Here is a 26,830-nt window from a genome sequence, read left to right on the forward strand (position 1 = left end):
ACACATCACACATTTTTACGGCTTCGTGTCGCTGTGGCCTCGAGCTGCGCACTGTACCCCGCCGCCGTGAAGGCGCAGAGCAGCGACAAAACCTGCTCCGTTGGTTGCTAAGACGACCTACCCAGTGAGACCGCAGGCCGAGATCGGAAGGCACCGCTGTGTGGCCCGCCCGTCCCCAGGAGCTCCCGCAGGCGGGAATGAGCCAGCCTATGGAGAGATTTCAGTGAGGGATGCACCAAACACGATGGAGAATAGGACACGATGGTGTGTCAGTCCAGAAGCCTAATGCCTAGTGGGTTTCTATTGTAGAGCAATAGTTTTTTGTTTTTTAAAAACAAACTTTTAAGTGAAGATGCGGTAAAGAGTTCACGTTATATTCAAAATTTTTGTATAACTGAAATATATCCAAAGGTTGATTTATGATCTAATAGGTCAAATGAGTGCTAATATAAACAGAAATGTACAGAAAACTTAGAGGAAATCATAGGAAGGATAGACAATATTTAGAAATTGAAACCTTAAATAATAATATAAATAATATAGTGATCCCTTTGTAGACTTTTAAATGTATCATGTAATATTTTTGCCTCAGTAGCTCAACTGGTGAATTTTTTAAAAAAGATTTTATTTATTTATTTGACAGAGAAAGAGAGATCACAAGTAGGCAGAGAGGCAGGCAGATGGGGGTGGGGGGAAAGCAGGCCCCCCACTGAGCAGAGAGCCTGATGTGGGGCTCGATCCCAGGACCCTGAGACCATGACCTGAGCCGAAGGCAGTGGCCCAACCCACTGCGCCACCCAGGCACCCTCAACTGATGAATTCTTAATATGTTGAAACTTGAAAAAGATTCCTCGATGAGGTTCTGGCAACAGGCTCCGGGCGCAGGCTCGTCTTGGCCCACACGCTTGCGTCCTCCCATTTCCCAAGCCAGAGCCCAGGCCTCTAGTGAGGACCCTAGGATGCAGAGGCGCACAAGGACGGGACTGGCTGATGTCACGGTCTGTAAAGCGCAGACCCAGGGGCCCAGGAGTGGGAGTGTGTCTCCGAGAAGGTCCTGTGGGAAAGGAGAGATCATTGGAGCCAAGTCTGAGGAATACCGTGTGCTCTCAGGCCATCCCCCATGCACATGTGAAACCAGCTCCCAGACCAGCTCCAGCGCCCCGGACCTCAGCACCCAGCTCAGGCCCGCGTGGATACGAGGCTCCTTGAGGGGGACGCATCAGGAACAGCTTCTTCAGGGTGTTCGCCGCTCAGCTGAAGACACGAGGGGTCTGACCGCGTGGCCTCACCAGCGGCGGGACAGGGAGGGGACGGCTATATAGGTCCCTCCTGCTCGGAGGGGGGAGGCAGAGAGCAGGCGGCGTCCTGAAGCCCAGCCCAGCGCCCAACCGGGCAGGGGCCTGCTGTGTCCCGGGAGTGCTTCTCCCTGGCTTGTGGCCTCACTCTCTGCGGTCTCGACTCCATCCTCTAAGTCCTTCTTCCCTTTCCTAGAAAGTGGCCCGTGCTTGCCGCCGGGTAGTGTCCCGAGTCTGCGGCCTGCTGCGGGGCTGTGGGCTCCATCGACCTCTCTCCGTTGCGCTGTCTCTGCTCTTCCCGCCCAGGCTGGAGCAGACGCTGCGAGGACCGCCCGGGCAGCGGGGTCTTGTAGGACGTCAGCGACTTTCACTCCACCAGGCAGAACCGACACCCGAATCTCTTAGAAACACGCGCCTCCTCTTTGGGGCCTGGGACACGGTTGCGGCCGCGGCCTTCGGTTGCGGGAAGGCTGGCGGTGAGAGGCACCGGACGAGGACCCAGGAGGCCTGGGCCTGTGCGAATGGGGGGGCGAGACACACACTGAGCTGTCTCCGGGCCTTTACGGGGCTCTCCCATCCCTGCCCGCTGCACCGTCCTCCGAGGCCACCTTTCCCGATAGGGCCGTGCGCGCCGGCTCTGCTCTGAGCTCTCCCTCTTCGCGAATGTTCTGCCGGGAGAGAAGCGAGTGAGCCCAGCCGCTCCGGGGCCTTTGTGGTTCCCGGAGGGTCTGCGTGAACACAGAAGCGCTCCTCCTCTGGCCACTCTCTGTCCGGCCCTTACTCTGTGCGGGCACAAGGCTCCGCTCGACCCGGTGACTCGGCCTGGAGCCCTCCTCGACCAGCCCCACCGGCTGGCGGGCATTTTCGTCCCCCCGCTCGGCGCAGGCAACAACTGCACCAGACCTGCCCCCACCAAGGAGCAAGGGGCTTTGCCTTGCTTGTCGCTGGGCCTGGCCGACAGTCCCTGCCGTCTCTGGCTCACACCGACATGGTCCATGGGGCCCTTCGGCTTCTCTCTGCGGCCTAGGCCGGAGCCCCTGCCACGGGCCGCAGACTGCGGACGGCGGCTTCCCGCTGCAGAATGCCCAGTCCCGGGCCAGCGACCGCACCACACCCGACCGCTCTCCCACTCAGGGGCCGGGCACGGCTCGGAGGGGCTCCACGGTGCTCGGGGCCTCAGCGGGCAAGACCAGCGCAGCCGGAAGGGCTCAAACGATGGCGGTGGGACCACCTAGAGGCTCCTCCGGCCCCCGGTGAGAGACAACCTGAAGGCTGGGCTCCGCGGGGCTGCCTGAAGCTCGGCGTGGGAGGTTTTTACATGACTGGGTCGGGGAGGGCTGTCCCGAGAGCCGGCGTTCCAGGAGAACCGAGGACGCCCGTGGCCTCGAGTCAGAAGTCGCTTCTGGTCCTGTATTCTGTCGGTTCCAGCAGACACAGGAGGGGGGACGCGTGGCCCGCTTCCCGCGGGGAGGGTACGGAAGGGCTCACAACCACTTCAGAAGTCACCACAGCTGGGACGCCCGGGTGGCTCAGTTGGTGAAGCGACTGCCTTCGGCTCCGGATGTGGCCCTGGGAGTCCCACATCAGGCTCCCTGCTCGGTGGGGAGCCTGCTTTCCCCTCTGCCTGCTGCCCGCCTGCTTGTGTTCCCTCTCTCTTTGGCAAATACACGAATAAAATCTTGAAAACGAAGTCACCACAGTTCACCTCTAACACAAGGTATTCACAAATCGTAGAGGGCACGAATCTGCTAAAGACATTGTAAAGAGTAATTTCAGTCGAAGCATACTTAAATTGTGAATTACGTAGTATACTGCACAAATTTTGTCCTTTTAATGGTACAGGACATTCCAGCATCCCATTCCCTTCACTGTGAACCTTTCTTGTCTTTGATGGATATGTGCATTTTTTTGGAGAGCGGACACACCTATGCGAGGGATGACTGAATGATGGGATCTGTGTAGGTCTCACTTCACTAGAAAAGGTCAAGTAGTTTTCTAACATAATTATATCAGTTTGCACTGCTCCCATCAGGAGAGACCTGGTCAAGATACTCACCAACACTAAGTATTTTTGTTTTTTTAAGATTTAACCATTGTAATGGGTGGGTGGTGACATCTTTTTGTGGTTTTAATTTTTTTAAAGATTGTATTTATTTATTTATTAAGAATTTATTTATTTATCACAAGCAGGCAGAGAGGCAGGCGGCGGGGGGGTGGGGAAGCAGGCTCCTTGTTGAGCAGAGAGCCCGATGCGGGGCTCGATCCCAGGACCCTGAGATCATGACTGGAGCCCAGATCAAGAGTTGGGTGTGCAACCGACTGAGCCCCCAGGGACCGCTCTCTGCGCAGTTCCAACGCTGGCCTCATCTGGCCTCACTCATTTATCTGTAGTTACCATTGCTCATGGGAGTGGTTCTGCTCATTGCTCATTGAGGAGGCTGGTTGTGTGTGTGTGTGTATGTGTGTGTGAGAGAGAGAGAGAGAGACTTGGTCAAGAGGATGAGGATGGAGACTGGCCTCTTGAACCCTGAACTTGGAAACCAGACAAGATGGCATCCGCTGTTTCTGCAGGCATGTCGCTAGACTGGTCCAGAAGCCAAGGTCTGGAAAATCCTGCAGAGCATTACGGCCATTTTGGCAATCTTCCCTACTTAGCTCTCTGGCCTCAAACGCAAAACATTGCTTCCCTTATCTCAGGAACCCCAAGGTCTCATCCAAGCCTGAAGCTCAGGTCCCGTGATTTAAACCAGGTGTGGAGGCTGCCGAGGCTCCGTAGGCACAGCTCTGGTCCCAGAGGCCTGTGCTCTGGGAGAGTGAGTCACCTGGGCCTCCGCGCACACACGCCCCGCACGCGGTGAGACGGGGGAGGGAGAACACGGGATGCTCCGTTCAGACGGGGGCTGGATACAAAGTGCATACTCAGTCCTGGTTCACCGCCGTCCTGAAGGGCCTGCGGGGTTCCCCAGGTCCAGGGCACTAAATACGTTTGGATTATAGCATGGTCAGCTCCTTGCAAGGGGCTCACAAACACAGTGTTCCCCAGGGCTCCCTGGGAGGGGGCACCACAGCCCACTGGTCTCTGCCTGGTGAGATGTCCTTCCTTTTCCGTAAGGAACGGCTCGTTTGTTGCTGAGTTGCCCATAGAAAGTTGGGGTCCACAGGTGGGCCTCATTTCATTTGGAACTATCTCCATCCAAGCTGGCCGTGCTTTTGCCAACATGAATTTCCTGAGTCCTGTTCCACTGTATGAGGATACTGAGATTTGTGCGTCCGTCTCCCGCTGGCTGGCGTTTGTCATGGGACCAACATTTTTGCTGTCATAAGTAAAGTTGCTATGAACATGCTTGGATGAGGCATTTTTGGATGTTTGTTTCCATTTCTCTCGGACAGATGCCCTGCAGTTCTGCTCCTGGGCCGTGAGCGTTAGGAACGTAAGCCGTTGATATGCAGATGTTGGAGCTCCAGCCCCAAGGTGACTGGAGACAGGGTTATTCGGGGGTGATTCAGGTGGATGCAGTCTGAGGGCGGGGCCCAGTCCTTCCTAAGAAGAGGAGGAGACGCTAGACTCTGCCGTGTGAGGACACGAGAGCGCGGTCATCCCCAAGCAGGAAGAGAGCTCTCACCAAACTGAACTTGCTGGCACCTTGGCCGTGGCCTTCAGCTTCCAGAACTCTAACAAAATAAATGTCTTGTTTAAGCCAACCAGTCTACGGTATTTCACTAATGGCAACCAGAACAGACTTCTATAATATGCTTAACTTGTTAAGAAAGTTAAGAAAAAACACAAAAAGCAAAAACCAAACTCCACAGCTGTACAAAAAAACAAGGTTGATGGCCCCTGGCTGGCTCAGTCAGTAGAGCGTGCGACTCCTGGTCTGGGAGTCCTGGGTTCGGCCCGCGTTGGGCATGGAGCTTACTCTGAAGAAACAGCGACTCAGCTGCCCCGGTCACTTGCGTGCTGTCCGAGCCGTTCTCACGCACGAAGGTGGTGGTGAGTTCAGACGGAGACTCTGCCTGCGAAGCTGAACATGATGACGACCTGGCTCTCTACAAAAAGAATGTTTGCTGGCCCTGGTCCAATTCTCCGACTTCTAAGTTTATTGTTAGTGCTCTTTGCATCTAAGGAAACTTTGCTGCCTGAAGCCTGAAGTTGTACCTTCCACGTTTGCCTCCATAACGCGTCCCGGTGAGATCCGCGTGGTGTGAGCACTGGCGCCGTCGGTTCTGAGCAGCCGGCTCCTGGGCCTGGCCTCTGCGGAGGCTTCCCCGTCGGAAGTCGTGACTGTGACCGCGTGCGTCTCTCTCCCGACTCCCCGCTGCCCGCGGAGCTCTTTGCTCGGCGTTCTGCCAACATCGCACGGCCTCGAGGCCTGTAGCTTTACAGTCATTCTCCAAGTCAGAGGGTGTGTGGCGTACAGTACTGTTCTTGTAAGACCATTCTGGGACCGGAGGTCCTCTGCACTGCTCTGCACGCTGTGGAATCGTTTGTCGGCTTCTAGAGAAAAGGCCTGGGGGGATTACGTTGAAGGGCCTAATCGTGTCGTGAGTTGACCTCTTCAGAATGTTGAGTTTCCGGCAGGTAACCCTGGGCTCTCACCGCTACTTAGAGCCTTTGAACTTCCTCTCAGTGCTCAAATAGTTTTAGGGTAGACGTCGTGCACGTATTTTTGTGCACATTTTCACATATTTTGTGGAATTTATTCCTAAGCATTTATTGTTGTACGTTTTATCGTTGAGGTTCGTTCTGCGTTCACCTGGGCCTATGGCTGGCTAGTGAGGCCACCCGCTGGTGCCTGGGGGCGCCCGCCTGCACAACCGCCCCCCTCCCCCGGCCCCCGTGCTGTCTGTGGCAAGCTTCCACTGGGTTTTCCCCAGGTGCAGCCAGTGTTGTGGCTTCCAGCCCTTGTTCTTAGGACTGCAAGGCCATCCCGGCAACAACCATCAGGGAACTCTGAAGACGGTGATTACTCACAGTTCCTGCAGGGTACCTGCCCAGGGCCACACAGGTGGGGCAGGGGCAGAGGAGAGGAGGTAGGCCGGGGTTCTTCCTTTATTGGGGTCAAGGCTGGTGGTCTAGGGTTTCAAGGGTTCATTCTTTGATGGTGAATTTGAAACATTAATCACAGGAAAGGAAAAGCAAGTGATCAGAAGGTCGGCTAGGTCAACCAGTGCTTCCTGGAAAAGGGACCCCGATGGGTGGGTGGGGTGGCTTCATGGCTTTTCATGTGGTGTGTAGTTGGGGACGTGTTTACTGGGGATGGCTGTCTGTGGAGTGGATGCCTTGGCAATCGAAAGCTGAAGGCAAGTGCTTACATTATAAGAATGTAATTGTCAGGTGCTAATACTACACTGGTATACAGGTTTTTTTTTTTTAAACCTATATTTTAAAGATTTTCTTTATTCGAGAGATAGAGAGAGTGAGTGGTGGGGGTGAGGAGCAGAGGGAGAGGGAGAAGCAGACTCTGCACTGAGGGCAGAACCTAGAGTGGGGCTCGATCCCACAACCCTGAGATCAGCCCTGAGGCGAAATTGGGTCAGATGCCCGACCGACTGAGCCACCCGTACGTGGGTTTTTTAAAAAGTTCATTTTTGATGTTTTGCTCCTAGTAAATAAAAAATACACTTCTTTTTCTTTTTAAAGATTTTATTTATTTATTTGAGAGAGCGAGTGAGCAGGAGGGAGAGAGAGAGAGAATCTGAAGCAGGTTCTGTACTGAGCACAGAGCTCAGTGATCGCCACACAGGGCTCAATCCCAGGACTGCTGGTTCACACCCTGAACTGCTACCAAGGGTCGGATGCGTGAGGGACTGAGCCACTCAGGCGCTCCTATACACACACCCGTGTTTTTCTACATAGACCTTTATCCTGTGATCTTGGTAAATTCACTCATCCGTTCTAGCAGTTGCGTGATTCCTCAGCCTAGTCGGTGCAAACAGATTCGTGTTTGTGTTCATCTGCGAATCCACGTAATTTTGTTTCTTTCGTTCTAATAGTTTTACCTTTTGATTTATTTATTGCTTTACTCGCACTTGTGCTGGCCAGAGTTTCCTACAAAACGCTGAGTAGAAGCAGTGAAAGTGGAAACGTTTGCTTGTTTTCAATGAAAACTTTCCGTATAACATCATTAAGCATGATTTTAGAATTAGGGTTTCTGACAGATGCCTTTTTAGAGACAGAAGATGTTCTGTTTTCACCGACGAAGCAGGGAGGCTGAAGGGAGTCTGTTTGAGAAAGGCTCTGTCTCTGCTGTTTTTCCGCGAGCCCCACTTACTCAGGCTCCTTATTTTGCTCTTGAACAAGCCAAAGAAGCTATGTTCCCAGTTCAAGGGGCAAGCAAGAAAGGTAATCGTTCCCCGAGTCTTGTCCTGGCCCCAAACACCTGATAGCATCTACGACAAGCCAGGTCCCCACCGTGCTCCACGATGTTAACGTCCCACAGGACTTGGCTGACGCTGGAACCAACACCCTCCACCTTCAGGACAACACTGTCGGGGCCTGTCTCACTCCTGGGAGCTTTTTCTGTGTCCTTGCTTCTACTGTTGCTCTACCCACAAAACAAAAACGAAAACACAAAACCATCCTCGACCTTCAGTGATTTGTGGCATACCACCTGTCACGCACCGGAACTCGCCTTCCATCGGACCCTACCTTGGATTCCTGCAGAAGCCTCTCCCATAGACCCTTTCTAATAGGAACCCTGACCCAGGTGACAACGAGACTCCGTCTTCTCTCCTTTCCCAGTTTCCCAGACACTTCATCTGCTACTCTCGGTCACTCACACTATTCAGTAAACTGTTCACTTTCTCTGGCTCACATTTGATTTCTCACCTGTGGGAACCCAAGGACCCTCTTGGCTGGTCCTGCGGGACCCCTCCTCTGGGTCGTCTGACCCAGTCTTCCTGTAGCACTGATATTAATAAAAAAATCATTACTGGGGCACTTGGGTGGTTTAGTTCATTAAGCTTCCTACTCTTGGTTTCCACTCAGGTCATGATCTGGGGGTCATGGGATTGGGCCATGACCAACTGGGCTCCATGCTCAGAGGAAGTCTGCTTGAGATTCTCTCCCTCTGCCCCTTCCCCCCTGGCTCGTGCTCTCTCTCTCTCTAAAATAAATAAATAAAATCTTTAAAAATATCATGATTGGGTATTGGATTTTGCTAAATTCTTTAAAAAAATTTATTGAGTAACCGTATAGATTCTCTCCTTTATTCTGTTAAAATTGTGAATTATAGGGACACCTGGGATGCTCAGTCTTTGCGGGTCTGCCTTCAGCTCAGGTCATGATCTCAGAGTCGTGGGATCTAGCCCTGTGTTGGGCTTCCTGCTCAGCGGGAAGGGAAGCCTGCTTCTCCCTCTCCTGCTCCCCTGTTTGCGTTCCCTCTCTCGCCGTGTCTCTCTGTCAAATAAATAAATAAAATCATAAAAAAATTGTGAATTATGTTGATTTTCTTTCTTTCTTCCTTTCATTCTCTCTTTTTCTTTCATATTTTACTTATTTATTTGACAGAGAGAGATCACAAGTAGTCAGAGAGAGACGGAAGCAGGCTCCCTGCTGAGCAGGGAGCCTGATTCGGGGCTCGATCCCAGGACCCTGAGATCATGACCTGAGCAGAGGGCAGCCACTTAACCAACTGAGCTACCCAGGTGCCCTGAAGTATATTGATTTTCAAGTGTTAGTCCAATTAGCATTACTAGGATAAACTTCAGTTGACCTTAGTAATATATTACCTTGTCTATTTATTATTGGGTTGATTTACTAATATTTTGTTAAGGATTTTTGCATCCATTTTTATGAAGGATATTTGTCTGTAATTTTCTTTACTTGTATTTGTCAGGTGCTTGTATCCGAGTTCATACAACAAATTTCATAAAAACAAATTGGGTGCCCATTCCCTACTTTCTTAATAGTTTGTTTAATACTGGTATTATTTCTTCCTTACACATTTGATAGAATTCACCAATGAAGCAATTTGGGTTTGACATTTTCTTTGTGGGAAGATTTTTTGATAACGTATTTAATTCATTATATTTTTCCTTTTCTTTTGTGTCACTTTTGATAAGTAATGCCTTTAACGGAGTTTGTCCATTTCATACAAATTATCAAATGTGTTGACATAAAGTTGGTCATGTCTTCTATTTAACTTTTTTTAAGTTTATTTTTTTTTTTTCGTAATCTCTACCCCCAATGTGGGACTTGAATTCACAGGCTTGAACTCACAACCCCAAGACTAAGAGTCCTATGCTCGTCTGGCTGAGCCAGCCAGACACACCTATTTATCTTTTTAACATTGGTGTGATATGGGGAGATGACCCCCTTTGCGTTTCTATTATTGATAGTTTTCTTTTTACATTTTTTTCTCTTGATAATTCTTGCTAAAAATGTATCAATTCTATTAATTTTTTTGAAGAACCAACTTCTTTGTTAACTTTTTCTTTGTTAACTTGTTTTCTAGTTCACTGGTTTATTTAGCATTTAACTTAACATTCGTTTAGTTAATATTTCCTTTTTTAAAACTTAGTTTGGTTTTAATTTGCTTTTTCTTTATTTTTTAATTTTAGCTTCTTAAATTGGAAGTTTCAATCACTGCTTTTGAATTTTTCTTCTGTTCTAACATAAGCATTGAAAGCATCAGTTTCTTTCAAAGCTCTGCTTTATCCACATCCCCCAAATTTTAATATATGTTTTCTAGTCCACTTGGGTTGTAATAAATGACATGGTTTACAACCAATACACATTTATTGTTCACAGTTCCAGAGGCTGGGAAGGCCAAGATCATGCAAATTCCTATCTGGTGAGGGTTTCTTGGGTCATAGAAGGTCATGTTTTTTGCTGTGTCCTTACATGGGGGAAGGGGTAAGGTGTCTGCGGGGTTTCTTTACAAAGGCACTAATTCCATTCACAAGGGTTCTGCTCTAATGACCGTCTCCTTCCAAAGGCCCCACTCCTGAACACCACCCTCTTGGGGGTTATGTAAGTGTTAAGAATTTTGAGGGGACACGGACTTCAGACTATAGGAGTACATTTTCATTAGCTTTCCATTTTTAAAAATGGTTTCTTCCTTTGACCCATGGGTTATTTAGATGTATGAGGTTTCATTTCCAAATATTGGGGACTTTTCTAGATTTTTTATTTTCTAATTTTATTTATGATCAGAGAACACACGCTTTAAGATTTCAACCTTTGCAATTTATTGTGACTTACATCATGGTCCTGCACATGGTCTGTCTTGGTTAGCATTCTGTGATCGTAATAATGTGTTCTGCACCAGTTTATGATGGGTCATCGGATGACTGGTGTGATAGTGTTGTGTACGTTTGTCCCGTTTCGTCAGCTACTAAAAGACAGGTGACATTTGATGTTACTTGTTGCTTTTGCACTTGGAATTTTTAGTCTGCACTTTCTGTTGATTGCTACTGTATTGGCCCTTCATCTAGAGACCAGGATACTCACTTATCAATTACAGTACTTTATTTGTAGACCATTTTGGATTATCTGCAAACACAATCACACTATCTCTGAATAATGAATTTTGCTTTTTGAGTCTTTACCTTGTCTTTCTTTTGTTTTTTAAAGATTATTTATTTATTTTACAGACAGAAATCACAAGCAGGCAGAGAGAGAGGAGGAAGCAGGCTCCCTGCTGAGCAGAGAGCCCGATGCGGGGCTCAATCTCAGGACCCTGAGATCACGACCTGAAAAGAAGGCAGAGGCTTATCCCACTGAGCCACCCAGGCACCCTCTTTCTTTTGTCTTCTTGCATCGGGGTAAGACCACTGTGCACAGCTGAACAGAAGTTACCGACGACGCCCTCCTCTTCTTCCTGAATCCGGGTGAAAGCACTCACTCTTTTGCTTTTGTTTGTTTTTAACAGATGTCTGAGATTAAGGTATTCCTTTCTTTTTTATTTCTAGTTTTGTGAATTTAGTGTGTTGAGTTTTATGAAATTTTTTTTCCTGCACCATGTAGATGCTCGTATGGTTTTCGTCCTATAATCTGAACTGTGGAAGTATTTTTACATTTTAAACCATCCTTCGTGCCTAGAGTGAACACACCTGGTCACGTGTTTTCTCTCCCACTGCAGTGTCCGTGCAGTCATGCCGGCCTCCAGAACCGGCCACTTTTCTGAAGCACGTGCTGCACCGGCGCCGTTTTCTTCTTGGAAGGCGGGAGCATTTGCCCGCGAAGCCATCTGGCCCGGAGCATCCTTTGTCAGGTTCTAATGATAAAATCAACTCCCTTAAAAACACGGGGCACGCGGCTTTCCCAAATACGCTTTTGGGAAGAATGTGTCGCGTTTTTCTAGAAACTTTCCCAATTTATGTGATTCGTGAAAATGTTGACCATGTTTCGTACTGTCAGTCTATTTCGCTTAAAAATCTGCAGAACCTGTGCCGGCCCCTTTCTCCCGCGCCGAGGATCCGTCCTCCTGCTCCTTCCCCGAGGTCAGACGCAGAAGCGCCGCAGCCCCGCACCCGGGGCGGAGACCCGCGCGGAGACCCAGTCCCGTGCCTCCCCCCGGCCGGCCAGGCCCCCCGCGGGCGGGTCCGCGCGACCCTGACTCCCCGACGACAGGGCGGGCCGAGGCCGCCGCACACCCGGGGCCCTGGGGTCCCCCAACCTCCGTGTCAGTCTCAGACTCGCCCGGTGACGTAACTACACGGTCCGTCCGTCCGTCCGGCGAGGGCACGCGGCGGACGCCCCGCGCAGACCGCGTTGCTGCGGGAAAGCAGCAGAAACCGGGTCCGCCCCCAGAATCTGCCTCTTCCGTCACGCACAGTGGGTCTGTGCTCCCCAGGCCAGCGTGGGCCCTGGGCGCCCCTCACCGCCCCACCCCCCAGGTCAGGCCCAGGCCCCACCGCGACCCCACCGCCCGCGCGTCACAACACGCGGACCTGCGTTGCGCGGGCGCCGCGGCGGGAAGCGGAACCCGAGAAGTGCGCCTGCGCGGGACGCTCATCCCCGCCCAGAGCCTCCTCCCAGACCGGCCTGAGCGATCGCGCCTGCGTGCGGCCGAAGGCGGTGACTCCATTCTCCGGACGGAGGGACGGGTACGGACTGCGCAGGCGTGGGGAGCGGGGCCTAGGGAGGGGCTCCGTCCGCGGCCGGCCTGCGCGCACTGCGCCTGCGCGAGCCGAGGGCGGCGGCTCGGGCTGCTGGCAGGCGCCGTCCGCCCCGCTCCCGCGGTGTGGACGCAGAGCTCGACGGAGAGAGGCGGCTGAGGTAGGTTTCCCGTGGCAGCTCGGGCGGCTGGACCGCATCGAGGCAGGACCTGCCCAGCGAGCCCTTTCCGGGCGCGTGCGTCAGTGGGTCGACCGAGGCCGCGGCCCCCTCGAAGACACCCCCCCCAGCCTTCCCGGCTGTGCGCGGGCCGCTCCCGCAGCTGACCGCGGGCCGCTCCCGCAGCTGACCGCGGGCTGGGCCACCGCAGAGCCACGCCCCTTCTTCCGAGCCACGCCCACCTCCCCGCTTTCCCCCCTCCCGGGCCACGCCCTGCGGCGCCGCGCCCCTTTCCTCAGCCACGCCTCCCCCGAGCCGCGCCCACCTGCCTTCGGGCTGCGCCGGCCCCGGAGCCCGTCCCGCCGGGTCCTCCCCGCGCGCGGTGCTCCCGCGCCGAGCCCCCGCCCCTCGTCGCTCCCCCACCGCACCCACTGCCGCTGCCCGCTCGGCTGACCGGGCCCTGCCCGGTCCCCCAGGCCCTGCGGCGTCAGCCGGTCCAGCAGCCCCGCCCCGGCGGCCGTCCCACCCGGGCCCCGGCCAGGCTTCGCCGGGAGAAGGGTGCTCGTGCCGCGGGCCGCGCGAAAACCAGCGCTGCGGGGGTCGGACCGGCGGAGGCGGGTGCGCTTGCGTAGACGCGGTCCGGACGAGGACGTGCGGCGGGGCCGAGGCCGCCCTTGCTTCTGCGGTGAAGGTTAGGGAAGACGCGAACCCGCCACACCTGCCGCTCCTCTCCGGCCGCCCGTAGCGCCGCTTGCAGGCCTCGCAGCCCCGCCCGAGCAGGGAGCCCCGGTCCGAGCAGGGAGCCCCGGTCCGAGCAGGGCCCGCCCGCCCGTGTTGCGCGACGGACGTCGCGGAAGGACGTCCCGAGTCTCGGCCGGCGACGCGCGCGTTAGACCCAGACTTGTGCGGGAAGAGCCGTTCGTGTGGGGCGTCGTGTGGTCGGTGCGGGACGGGAGGACGTGGAGCGAGGAGGGACACGCTCCGCAAGGTATGCGTCGTGGCTCCTGTCGTGCGAACACTCGGAAGTCCCCGTGGATGACCTTGAAAATAAAACAGCCAGTTTTTTACCAGCAAAACGGGTTTATTCGGAAGTGACAGGAATTGCAGCTGCAGACGTGCAGGTGGTCTGGCTCCTGCAGGAGAGGAGGGTGGGAGGAGCTGCTGGGAGGGAAACCGTTGCAGGAGAGTGAGCGTGGGGTGGGGACAGCCTGCTGCGGCCGGGCTGTGACACCGTGACAGTCGCCTGTTGCCCGGGCAGTGACACTGTGACAGTCGCCTGTTGGCTGGGCTGTGACATAACAGTCTCCCACTGGCTGGGCTCTGACACCGTGCCAGTCTCCCATTAGCCAGGCTGTGACACTGATGGTCTCCTGCTGGCTGAGCTGTGACAATCTCTCACTGGCTGGGCTGTAACACTGTGACCGTCTCCCACTGGCCAGACTGTGACGCTGGGATGGTCTCCCATTGGCTGGGCCGTGTCACTGTGACAGTCTCGCGTTGGCTGGGCTGTTGCCTGGGTAGGAGATGCTCCTCCTGCTGTGGTGGTTGAAATGAGCTCTCTCCGGTTGGGTCTAGGAGTGTGTGGGGGTTAGAACTCCCCGTGCTGGTCCGAACTCCATTTCAAACGAGGGTTCCTTTATTGTCACAGTAGGGAGTTTCAACTGAGGTTCTAGAAAAGATTTGACATTGATTTGTTGTTTTGAATCAACGCAGTAATCCAAAGAAAGCTCACAGTGTTCATTCAGTAGGTGAGAGCAGCACCTTTGCAGACTGGTGAAGAGCGCATACCCTTAGAAGTTCGTAAATTTTGAATGCTTCCCGTTTCTGTAAAGAATTGTGTTTAAAAAAATCTGATCTCTGTTTCATTCTTTCGACACCGTTTTGCTTCTGTTTGGCGTAGGACCTTTACTGTGGTCTTTACCAGAACCTTAGAAGTGAAGCAGATATAACGAAGTGTTATCTTATTGTCTCTCTTTTTAAAAGTAGAAATGGAGGGGAAAATGGAGTATTAAACGTGGCAGCGATGCGGCAGACCCGAGGAGAACCATGGCCACATCCGGCGACTGCCCCCAAGGTGAACTGCAGGTACTGTCGGTTCTGGTGCGGAAGGACCACGGACACTGCAGAGAGCACGGCTCAGCCACTAGCGGGGGGCCGCGTAGTTGGAGGAGATGCAGTCTTTGTGAGGGTTGCAGGGGACATCGGAGTTGAGCCGTGTGCCTCCTGCCACGACTCCACCTTTGGCAGCTGTGCTGGGAAGCATGCACACTGTTTCAGTTGTTTGATGAAGTCCCAGGCACAATATCTTAAAAGCAGGCTGGACACTTTAGAATGACTTGTTTATTCATATCTTTTTCTGCCTGGGACATAACGTCTAGTTTCATCCAAGCTATTAGTTAAAGAAAATTACCCTAAATTTCAAGGAATGTTGAATATATAAAACTAAAAACCAGATGAATACTCTAACAAATAATGTTTTTTAAAAAATCAAGTATTTTCATAGCTGTGATTTCAGTTTTGACATTTTTTTCTCTGTCCTTCCAGTGGTTGGTATAATTTCATTTTGGTTTTTATATGTAGGAATTTGATTCATAGTTGTGTCATTTCATTAATCTGTTTCTTTTTTTTTTAAGATTTTATTTGTGTATTTGACAGACAGCAAGACAGGGAACACAAGCAGAGGCGGTGGGAGAGGAAGAAGCAGGCTCCCCACGGAGCAGGAACCGCCCCCACCCCCTTACGGGACTTGATCCCAGGGGCCTGAGCTGAAGGCAGACGCTTAAGAACTGAGCCACCCAAGCGCCCCTCATTAATCTGTTCTTAAAATTATCCATAAAACTTAAATTCTGTGGATGCACTCCTGTTCTTTTGAGAAATCTAAAAAATATTAGAACATTTACAAAACAATATTGTAAACATCAAGTTCGTATCACAGAGAAGTGACAACTTGTTAACATCTTGTTGGGACTGCCCGTGTGTGCTTAGATGTATGTATCTGAAGGAAACGTAGGTAGAGCTTGTTCCCTAACCCGGCCCCATTCCTCTTCCTCTCTTTCCGCAGGCAAATACTACTGTGAATTCTGAATTGATCTTTGTGCTTCTGCACCATTTTTTATGCCTTTGTACCTAATATAGCATCTTTGAACAGTACGTGATGCTGTGTGTGCACTTTCTAGAATTTGACTAAGTGGCGTCATACCCTGTGTCATCTGCAACTCGCCCTTTCCCAATGTTACTTTGGGGGTTTGCCCTTGAAGTGTGTGTAGAGCTAATTTAGCCCTATGAGACGCTTCTGTAGTGTGCTCCCTGTGTGACCCTCACATCCCGCGGTGTCCCCCATCCCGTGTGACTGTCATATCCCGCAGAGTGCCCCCGTGTTCGTGGACCCCCCCCCCCACTGTGTGACTGTCACGTTCTGTGGATCACCGCCCCCCCCATGTGATCGTCACGTTCTGTGGATCACTGCCCCCCCCCCCGTGTGATTGTCACGTTTGGTGGCTCGCCCCCCGTGTGACTGTCACCCTTATGTGTAGGCCTGTGGCAGTCTTACTAGTGTACGGTTAGGGTTAGGGTTAGGGTTAGAGTTTTAACAGTTTTATCTTTTCAAAGAACTGGTTTTGTCTTTGACTTTCTCTTTGTTCATCTGCTTTCTATTTTGTTGATTTCTGCTTTTATCTTTATTTCTTTCATCCTCTGGGTCTAATTTTCTCTTTTTGTAGCATCTTGTGATGGAAGTTTGCAACACGGACTCGAACCTTTCTTTAGTACACGTATTTAAAGCCGTGACTTTTCCTCTGACCCTCAGTTTTCTTGCCTCACACACTTAACTGTGTTGTATTTTTATTTTTGATAAGTTAAAATACTTTATAATTCTGGGCTGTTCAGAAGTGTGCTGTCTATTTCTGGAGATTTAGGGATTTTTATTGTTGTTATTTAATTTTGGTTTGCTTATGTTTGGTCAGAAAATATACTCTGTAAAATGTCAGTCTTTGGAAATTTATTCAAGCCTGCTTTGTGGCCTAGTCAGGTGGGCTGTTGTGGTGAACGCCCCACATGCACCCACAAAGAATCTGTTTTCTGCAGTTGGTGGTTTTCTATAAATGTCATTAAGGTCAAATGTGTTATTAGTATTGTTCAGACATTTGTGTCCTTTCTGCTTCATTGCCCATTTGTTGTGTAGTTACAGAGAGGGATGAGCTTCAGACATTTCCACTCTGGCTGTGCCTGGTCGCTCGTGAGTTAAGTGTCTGACTCATGGTTTCGGCTCTGGTCATGATCTCAGGGTCCTGGGGTCAAGCCCCCCGCACCCCACCCCGGGGCTCTGTTTCTCTCCCTCTGCCCCTCCCCGCACTCGCTCAGACACCTGCTCTCTCTCTAAAATAAATAAATAAATTTTTAAAGAAATTTGTCTTTTTTTTAAACTTCCTTTTGAATCTGTCACTTTTTGCTTCATGTATTTTGAATCTGTTATTTGACATATACATTCAGGATAGTTTTTACTTTCTAAACTAATAACCACATTGGGCTCTCTGCTTAGTGGGAAACCTGCTTCCCGCTCTCTCTCTGCCTGCCTCTCTGCCTACTTGTGATCTCTCTTTCTGTCAAATAAGTAAATAAAAATCTTAAAAAAAAAAAAAGTTCATCCTAACATAATTTGTAATAGTGTAAACTAGAAATAATTTAAGGGTACCAAACTAGGAATTCGGTTAAATAAGTTATGATAATTCACAGAATATTATCAAATGTTAGGAAGTGGTATTTAGAAATAATTTAACAAGGAGGAAAAATGTTAAGAATATAATAAGTGAGCGTTATACGCAACTAATGAATCATTGGACGCTACATTGAAAACTAATGGTGTACTATATGTTGGCAAATTGAACTTAATAAAAAAAAGAATTTAGCAAGTGGACACATATCACAAGGCAGAATTTCATGATCCCAGTAAACACCCTGTACGCACATGCTATGTGTACACTTCAAAAGAGGCCTGGGGGTGCCTTGGTGGTCAGTCAGTTGAACGTCTGACTCTTGGTTTCAGCTTAGGTCATGATCTCAGGGTCGTGAGATCGAGCCCTGTGTCAGGCTTGTGCTCAGCAGGGAATTAGCTTGAAATTCTCTCTCTCCCTCTCCTGCCCCTCTCCCACACAGTGCTCTTTCTCACTCTCAAAATAAATAAATCTTAAAAATAAAGCCTGAGGGATGCCTGGGTGGCTCAGTTAAGTGTTTTGCCTTCGGTTCAGGTCATGATCCCAGGTTCCTGGGACTGAGTCCTGTGTTGGGCTCCTTGCTCAATGGGGGGTCTGCTTCCCCTCTGCCTGCTCTGCCTGCCCCTCCTCCTGTTTGTATTCTCTCTCTGACAGTAAATAAAGAAAATCTTGGGAAAAAAAGTCTGAAAAGATACAAATGTTAACGTGTTAAGCACCATTATTTCTGACCAGTGGGTGAGATTACAGATGGTTTTAATTTTCCTCTGTGTACACTTGTGCCTCACACATTTTCCAAAGAGCGTGAATTACGTGTATGTTTAGGAAACTTCGTTAAAAATGTATTTATTGGGACGGAGTTGCTGCATTGACTGGACACGGGCTTGGGGGTTCTGCCGCCTCCGGTGGACGTCTTCCAGACAAGCCTCTGCTGACAGAAAGTGGAGACTGGGCAGTGTGTGGTCTCAGGCTCCCCTTTTGGGTCCTGAGCAGTCTGTATGAGCAGCCTTGTGGTCCAGGTCAGGCCATGAGAGTCGGGCCTGGTCACTGGCACCTTCCAGAAGCCTGCCCAGTTCTGTCCTCCAGTCTGACGAGGTCCTGAGAGCATGAGGCCCAGAAACAGGTCTTCTTTCTCTTGGGGCCAGTCACCACTTTCAGAAGGAGTTGCTGGTGATCAGCGTCAGTCACCAAGTAGACACGAAAAGTGCCTCTTTCTTACTTACTTGATGTTCTTCATAGGATGCAAGTAGTTGTGTACTAGAGACAAAAGGAGAGGTGGAGTACGGGAGAGATCCCTCGATCCTGCTGGTGAAGGTGACCCAAATGGTGTGATTAAACCTGGTCAAATGGATCTTCATTTGAAACCTTCCTGATAACCAGAGGCTACAGATTATTGGGACGGACACAGAGAGGAGCCCCATAGTCATCCCTTGTTCTTCCCTTGGCTTTGAGCAGGAGGGAGAAGGTCACGTGGAGTGTGGTGGCCAGGAGCAGCTCCAGGAGGGTGTGCAGCCGGAAGAGTTCGTGGCCATCGCAGACTATTCTGCCACTGACCAGACGCAGGTAACCCTGCACACTCGTGTGCATGCAGGGGCCTTGGGCCTTGGGTCCATGTTTTATGGATTTGGCTAAATGGCTGATGACAGAATTAGATAAGAATTTTGAAGAAGTCATACCAAAGTTAAGTAAAGAAGTATTCAGATGTTTAGAGCCAAATGAGACCTGTGAGTGACCCTTCTTCCTTCCAGCCCAACAAATTCTGATGCCAAGCCTTAGGTGAAAGACATCTGGGTGAGGAATGGGGGAAGGAAGCACCTGTTGCAGTTTCTTTTTAGAAACCTTGATTTAGAACCTATTCAAGTTAATGAAAATTAAGGCTATAAAATAAAAATACTGACTTGAGGATGGTGGCTCAGATGGTTAAGCATCCGCCTCTTTTTTTTTTTTTTAAAGATTTTATTTATTTATTTGACAGACAGAGATCACAAGCAGGCAGAGAGAGAGGAGGAAGCAGTCTCCCTGACAAGCAAGGAGCCCGATGCGGGGCTCGATCCCTGGACCCTGGGATCATGACCTGAGCCGAAGGCAGAGGCTTTAACCCACTGAGCCACCCAGGCGCCCCTAAGCATCCGCCTCTTGATTTCAGATCAGGTCATGATCTCAGGTTGTGAGGTCAAGTTCGGCATTGGGCTCCATGCTCAGTGGGGAGTCTGCTGTAGGTCCTCTCTCCTGCTCCCTCTGGCCTTCCTCCCACTCTCTTTCTCAAAGAAATAAATCTTTAATAAAAAGATACTGACTTGAGTGTAGCTTTTTCTACTCCAGTAAGTGAATCAGCGGCCACATAGCTGAGTTACAGCGAAGAGGCTATAGAGAAATTCTGTCTTAAGTTGTTAAAAAATGTTTAATCTTTCCTTTAAAAAATATCAGTTAAGCTGTGCTTTCTTTCATGTAGATGTTCCACAAAATTCTCTAAATGTTGGTATCATTTTCAGAAATTGTGAGTTTGTGTAATTACCCATTGAGTCTTTTTTGAAATAGCTGATTTGGGCCCCAGTGATGGGGGACTTATCACCGAGCCACTACTGAAATACCAACTACAGGTTTTTCTTGAATTTTGACTTCTTTGTATGTTTTTTTCCAGCTCAGCTTTTTGAGAGGAGAAAAAATTCTCATCCTGAGGCAGACAACTGCTGATTGGTGGTGGGGCGAGCGTGCAGGCTGCTGTGGGTACATACCTGCAAACCATCTCGGGAAGCACCTGGAGGATTGTGACCCTGAGGACACGTGGCAGGATGAGGAGTACTTCGGCAGCTATGGGACGCTGGTACGGCTGGGGCCACGGAGGTGGTGGTTTCTTGCCACAGCTTTTGAGTTAGCTTCAGCTGGGCTGCTCCTTTGTGGCTTAGAGCAGGGTTTGCAGATGTTTTCTTAGGCTCAGCAGGCCATGTGGCTCCTCGGCTCTGCCGTCGTGGTGCATGAGTGGCCATAAGACCATGAGGAAATGAGCATGGCATGTTTTTTGGATTTTTAAAAAACCAATTAAAAAAATGTGAGAGCCATTCTTAGCTGGCAGACCCTACAAAAGCAGGTGGTGGGCTGGAGTGGCCCGTGGTGGTTTAGAGATGTTATCTGAGCCATGAGATGATGAACTTTTCTCAGCATTTAAGAAATAGTAACACCATTTTATTTAAAAAAATAAAACACAAAAATGTTACACAAGCCAACAGTAATACCTCTAAATAACTAGCTTATTAGTTTTTTGGAGTTTTTTCCCAGTTAGGATAAAGACCCATAACCTGGCCCCGACAGCCCCTGTTTATGTTTTAAAGCTAGAGAAAACTGATGCGCGCAGAGTAAACATCGCAGACAATGTTGAGCGAGAGAAGCAAGACATCAAAGAATAATTTTGACTCCGTTACAGAATGTTAGAAAGCGGTGTTCAGAGATGTTTATGAAGGGAAGTGACCAGGGAGCCCGTTCCTCTGGGAGTCAGGATGGTGGTTCCTGTCACCAGGGCGTCGGTGGTGGTGGCAGCCTTAAAAAGAACTGTCATACCAGCGAAGTGGGCTTATTCAGCAGGAGCGGAGGAACTGCAGGACAAGCGCCCTGGGGGGAGCTGCAGGCCAGTCTGGAGAGCCAAGGCCAGGAGGCCTTTCGTAGGGAAGGGGCAGTGGGCGGGGCTGTGTGGAATGAAAGCCCTTTGGAGGGCGGCGGCGGCTTTTCATTGGCCGAGTGTGGCAGTTTCTCATTGGCCGGGCTGTAGCTAGGCCAGGAGAAAATCTTCCTCCTGCTGGGGTAGTAAGGTAGGCTTCTTCCTTTGGAGTCTGCCTGGCGGAGTGGTAGTGCTGAGCCGGCCCGCCCTTGCGGTCCCTCTGCACGCCCAGTGAGGTTTTCTGTCCTGGCTTTGCTGGCTGCAGGGCTGGGCGGGGCGGGTGTGGGGTGCGGGCAGGGTTCTGCTGTTGCTTGCACGAGTGTTTGCTCTGTAAGTCTATCGACAAGCTGTAAGGCACTTTCTCATGTACTTTTTTGGTAGGTATGTCCTATTTCATGGTTAAACATGTTAGAGTAAATGAAAACCCCCTGATGTACGTATATGATTAGAGCTTTCAAACTTTTTTCCTGAAAGATTTTATTTATTTATTTATTTGTCAGGACGAGAGAGAGCACAAGCAGGGGGAGCGGCAGGCAGAGGGAGAAGCCGACTCCCTGCTGAGCAGGGAGCCTGATGTGGGACTTGATCCCTGGACGCTGGGATCATGGTCCGAGCTGAAGGCAGGTGCCTAACTGAGCCACTCAGGCGTCCGTAGAGCTTTCAGACTATTGAGTGTTTTATTGCTTTTAAAAGGCCCCTATTGGTGGTTTGCTTATTTAACAGCTTTGTCCCATGACAAGCAGTGCTGTGATGGGTTTCCTCTTATAGAGACCTTGGAAAACGTCTGCTAGAATTTCTCTTGGGTAAATTTGTAGGGTGTATGAGTTTTTTCACTTTGGCGGGTCTTGCCAGTTTGCCCTCCAGAAAGGTTGGCAACTCTGCGCCCGGTGTCTGTGAGTGCTCGTTTCACAGCCGCACATCGCCAAAGTGGATACAGATTCCTCATCTTAGAGGTGAAATACGGTATTTCTGGATTTTGATTTCCGTTCTTAAAGTCAGCTTGGTCATCTTCTATATTTTGTTGGCCTTTTCTGTTTCTTCTTTTTTTGGTAAACTTTCATGTAATTTGCTCATTTTTCTTTTTATTTTTGTCAACTTACATGTACACCTTAGCATCCCAGTTCTGACTTTCTGTCAAGGTGGACTACTCAGGTGGGATGGCTGAGTGCTGATTGTGCCTCTCTGACCCTCAGTCTTTTGTTTCTCAGTGCTGAGTGTCTTTGTGAGGAGCCACGATGGGCTCGTGAAGGCCCTGTGCAGACTTCCTATCTGTGCTGACAAGGTCTGGGTAGCTTCAGTGTCTGCCTCGCAGCCGCACTGTGTGTACGCTGGGTGTTCTGCAGCTTGAGACCCGAGAAGTGGGGCGTGGGGGCCAGTGTTTTGGGTGCAGCCTTTCTGGGCTCTGACTTCCACCCGTGGCTTCGTGAACCATTTGGAGGAGCTTTTCTCTTTTTCTCTGGGGATTGGCGTGAGTCCCATGGGGTGTTATGTTATCTTGGGTTTCCTGTGTTTTCCTCCCTCTGGACATGGCTGGAGACCTTGAGCTCACCCCCGTGGGGTCATCTGCTCCCTCCAGAGCTATAGTTTCATGAGGGGCCAGTGTGCCTCCTTTGGCATCTCTCTTGGTGGGTACTTGGCCAAGTGGTACCTGCTGGGGAATTTGGTGGTTTCTCCTGTCTCCAGTGAGAACAGTGGTCAGGAGGGCAGTGTCTGCTCCACTTCCTGAGTGGTCCACCCGCCTGTGTGCTCATCCGGCTCTTGGGGAGGTACAGGGTGAAGCCATAGGTAGCATCACCCTGAACTGGAAGGATTCCAGAAAATTCCATTTCATTTCTTCACTGTTGTGTTTTTATATGCCAGCATAGTTAGGTCTTTGGATTTTGTGGTTTTTTTCTTTGTTGCTTGTATTTTTAGGCATGGTGTGGTGGGGTCAAGGGGATTACTAGCTCAGTCTCTGATCTTCCTTCTTAAACCAGAGCTCAGCACAGTTCATATTACAGGCAGTGATTCCTAATGTGTATTTCCTCTAGAAACTTCACTTGGAAATGTTGGCAGACCAGCCGCGGACAACTAAATACCACAATGTTATCCTGCAAAATAAAGAATCCCTGAAGGATAAAGTGATTCTGGACGTCGGCTGCGGAACGGGGATCATCAGCCTCTTTTGTGCCCACTATGCGCAGCCTAAAGCCGTGAGTAAGAAACAGCTCTCCCTCAGCAGCTTCGAGCCGAGTCTGGGGACGTGTCGTCCGCAACGCAAAGGCATCATGTTGGTGAAATGGGCAGTGTGTTCTTGTGGGCTGAGCCTGTCGGCGGTCATGACCTCGGCCTAATGAGTCACCAGCAGCACTGAGTAGAGTAGGACAGGGCAGAAAATACTGGAGTTGCGTGCGGTCGGATGTTTTTTGTAACATGCTTATCAGCTAGAGGAACACGTGTCTGTGTGCTGGGGCTGGGCCACTTGTGTAGGTCACTGTCCATGTGTCATCCCTGCACCGAGCAGGGACCGCCTGGCAGGGACAGGACAGACCACTCTCCATGACGCATGCTGGGGTCCTTTCTCCTCTTGCCTGCAAAGCATGTGTGAGGCTCCAGAGTTGAAGCCTCTGAAATGCCCCTGACACAGGCAGGTGAAATTCTGGTTTATAAGGGAAACTGCAGGACAGTGATCACTGGAGTTCAGATGCTATCAGAACCAAGACGTAACACTCACGACCTTCCAGTGACAACCTGGGCTTGAAGCTGTCTCAGCCACTGGTACCCTTAAAGTCCTATGGTTCTCAGGCCGGTGTGGGAAACTCTGGGGTACGTGGCTGTGTGTATGGGTCTGACCCAGAGGGCCCCTGCGACGGGAGCCCGGTGTGTATGCAGACTCTCTGTCCACCGGCAGTCCCCCATCTGTTTTAGGCAGAAGGTGGAGTTAGGATAGGAGGTTAGCTCCCTATCAGGCTCCGTCTGTTGGAGGTCTGTCCCCGCTCTCCAGCATGCTCCCTTCCTGCTGTCGCTGTTTTCTCTGAGGCTGCCTCTGACTTGGCTGGAGCCTTGGGCCCAGGGAGAGTGGATGCCAGGCTGCTCTGTGCGTGGGACTCTTGCTGATGGCCCTTCTGTGACGTGCAGGTGTATGCGGTGGAGGCCAGTGAGATGGCCCAGCACACGGGGCAGCTGGTCATGCAGAATGGCTTTGCCGACATCATCACTGTGTTCCAGCAGAAGGTGGAGGACGTGGTGCTGCCGGAGAAGGTGGACGTGCTGGTGTCTGAGTGGATGGGGACCTGCCTGCTGGTAAGGGGCGTCGGGCCACGCGGGATGGCCATGGACTGTGCAGATTCCAGGGAGGGGGTGTGGGCTGGGTCTGGAGGGGCTGTTGTGGGCAGAACATCTTGGGGAGAGCCATGGCTGTCGTGCTGAATGAAACCCCCTGGTGCTTGTCCGGGTGCTGTCTTCTGTTTTGTGCCGGACGGCCGTGAGCCACGACACCCTGCGGTCCGTGATGTGGACGGACCTTGAAGGCATTATGCTAAGTGAAGTAAGTCAGACAGAGACACGTCGTATGCTCTCATTTATATGTGGAATCTAAAACCAGCAACACAAAACTCACCCACCAAACTCCTAGAAAAAGAGATCAAATTTGTGGTTAGTGGAGGGAGGGTGAGGGGAGAAAGCATTGGAGGGCCGTGGTTGAAAGGTACAGACTTCCAGGTACCAGGCAGGTGAGCACCGGGGCCGTCACATACAGCGTGGCGACCCCAGTGACACTGTGGTGTGATGCATGGGACAGTCTGACCAGAGGACCGTCGACCCTCGGACAACGTGGGTGTGAACCGTGTGGGCTCTCTTATACAGGGGATTTTTTTTTTTTTTTTTTGATAAATATAGGACAGTGCGTTATGATTTTAACATTTTCTTTTCTCTAGCTTACTTTGTCAGAGCGCAGTACACAATACAAATAATGTAAAATGCCTGTCGACTGTTTTTGCTCCTGTTAAGGCTTCAGGTCAGCATAACCTGTTAGTAATCAAGTTTGCGGGGAGTCAAAGGTTCTGTGTGGAATTTCGACTGCGTGGGGTGTCAGTGTCTGAATCCCTGCTTGTCCCAAGGTCAGCCGTACATCTAAGAGTTGTTTTTTTTTAAACTTTTATTTTTTTTAAAAGATTTTATTTATTTGACAGACACAGCTCACAAGCAGGCAGAGAGGCAGGCAGAGAGAGAGGGAAGCAGGCTCCCCACTGAGCAGAGAGCCTGATGCGGGGCTCGATCCCAGGAGATCTAAGAGTTTTTATCACAAGGCCAAGTTTTTCTGTCTTTTCAGTGTGTCAGTGGGAGGTGATAAGTAGCCTGTGTGGTAACCGTTTAACAACATATGTAAACCAGATCACCAGGCTGTACACCTTCAACTAGTCATGATCTTAGAGAAAAGCCATAGGTTGGTGGTATTTAAAAATAAAAAGCACAAAAAAGCATGTACAACATGAGTCCAGTTTTGTTTTTAAAAATCATACGTAGTGGCGCCCTCGGTTAAGAGTCTGACTCTTGGTTTGGGCTCGTGTTGTGATCTCAGGGTTGTGCGACTGAGCCCTGCACTGGCCTCCCTGCTGAGCGTGGAGTCTGCCCGAGACTCTCCCCCGCTCTGCCCCTGTTCCCTGTGCATTCAGGTTCTCTGTCTCTCCAACACATAAATTAAAAAGAAAATCATATGTAGCGATGACCTTGCTTTAGTTCCTGTTGAGATGGAGGAGAGCACGCCCCACCCTGTCTCTCCCACGTAATGCGGCTTTTGATCCAAGACAGGGTGCAGGGAGACGCTGTTGGAGGACTTCGCAAGGCGTATAGGAGCAGGAAGGCTGGGAAGGAAGACCAGGGTTTGAAGTACACTGAGCTGGTCTTGAGTTCATTGTTAATCCTCCTCTGGCTCTCTTCCCCCGATACACAGCTTCAGAAATTTAGATGAAAACATCCATTCTTCTGAAAACTGCAACCTTCCACACTAACCCACAATGAAGTTGATAACCTGAATAATGAAATAACTAGTAAAGATATTGAACTTACAGCTGGAAACCTTCTGAACAGAAATCTGTAGGCCTAAATTATTTCACCGGTGAAATGTATGAGCACATTCTAGGAAAGAATAACACCAGATCTGAACAATGTCTTTCAGAAAATGGAAGAGGACAGACTTCCCAGCTCACTTGGTGAGACCTGCATGACCTGAATGCCAAACCCTAACCAAAACCCAAACCCAGTAACTCCTGTTCGTAAACGCAAAAGTCCTCAGAAGTTCTAGGAAGTGTAAGTGCAGTTCACAAAAGGAATAACACTCTAACAGAGAAGAGGTTATCTTTGGAACTGAAGGCTGGTTCCGTATTTAAAGATGCATCAGTGTGGGACGCCTGGGTGGCTCAGTCGTTGGGCATCTGCCTTCAGCTTGGGTCATGATCCTAGGGTCCCGGGATGGGGCTCCCTGCCCAGCGGGAGGCCTGCTTCTCTCTCTCCCACTCCCCTGCTGTGTCCCCTCTCTCGCTGTCTCTCTCTCTGTCATATTAAAAAAAAACCTGTGTAATCTGTATTCACATATTAACAGTTTACAAGATAAAACATGACTGTCAATTAATGCACAAAGAGTTTGGCAACAATCAAAATATTTTTAAAAGTTCTGCTGAGATTTCTTCTTTGATCCTGTATTTGTTTTTCTTAGAAATACTTTTTCAGGGACGCCTGGGTGGCTCAGTTGGTTAAGCGGCTGCCTTCGGCTCAGGTCATGATCCTAGTGTCCTGGGATCGAGTCCCACATGGGGCTCCTTGCTCGGCAGGGAGCCTGCTTCTCCCTCTGCCTCTGCCTGCCACTCTGTCTGCCTGTGCTCGCTCTCTCTCTCTGACTAATAAATAAATAAAATCTTAAAAAAAAAATACTTTTTCATTTCTCCAGCGTTGTTTGATTATCCAGCTATCTTTCTGTCCT

The 26,830-nt window shown here is 50.4% G+C and overlaps 2 protein-coding genes across 5 annotated transcripts in view; both read left to right on the plus strand.

Moving 5' to 3' along the window:
* LOC123940823 (collagen alpha-1(I) chain-like) overlaps positions 1–13,785 on the plus strand; it is a 26,171-nt gene extending 12,386 nt beyond the window's left edge. Inside the window, exons 4-9 of the mRNA XM_046003724.1 lie at positions 1,492–1,771; positions 2,323–2,548; positions 12,138–12,872; positions 12,993–13,207; positions 13,262–13,504; positions 13,775–13,785. Of these exons, the coding sequence (XP_045859680.1) occupies positions 1,492–1,771; positions 2,323–2,548; positions 12,138–12,872; positions 12,993–13,207; positions 13,262–13,504; positions 13,775–13,785 (1,710 nt within the window). The remainder of the gene's footprint in view (positions 1–1,491; positions 1,772–2,322; positions 2,549–12,137; positions 12,873–12,992; positions 13,208–13,261; positions 13,505–13,774) is intronic.
* The window catches only part of PRMT2 (protein arginine methyltransferase 2), a 28,954-nt gene continuing 14,436 nt past the window's right edge, over positions 12,313–26,830 (plus strand). For 2 of the 4 annotated variants that reach the window (XM_046002088.1, XM_046002089.1), the window contains exons 1-7: positions 12,313–12,519; positions 14,503–14,601; positions 18,678–18,785; positions 19,864–20,046; positions 22,905–23,066; positions 23,992–24,156; positions 26,030–26,063. In XM_046002088.1, the coding sequence (XP_045858044.1) occupies positions 14,563–14,601; positions 18,678–18,785; positions 19,864–20,046; positions 22,905–23,066; positions 23,992–24,156; positions 26,030–26,063 (691 nt within the window). In that variant the 5' untranslated portion in view covers positions 12,313–12,519; positions 14,503–14,562. Of the gene's footprint in view, positions 12,520–13,072; positions 13,208–14,502; positions 14,602–18,677; positions 18,786–19,863; positions 20,047–22,904; positions 23,067–23,991; positions 24,157–26,029; positions 26,064–26,830 lie in introns of those variants that run through there. The other 2 variants (XM_046002086.1, XM_046002087.1) reach the window with 2 other exon arrangements.

Source organism: Meles meles, chromosome 4, assembly GCF_922984935.1.
Source record: "Meles meles chromosome 4, mMelMel3.1 paternal haplotype, whole genome shotgun sequence".
Classification (NCBI taxonomy): domain Eukaryota; kingdom Metazoa; phylum Chordata; class Mammalia; order Carnivora; family Mustelidae; genus Meles; species Meles meles.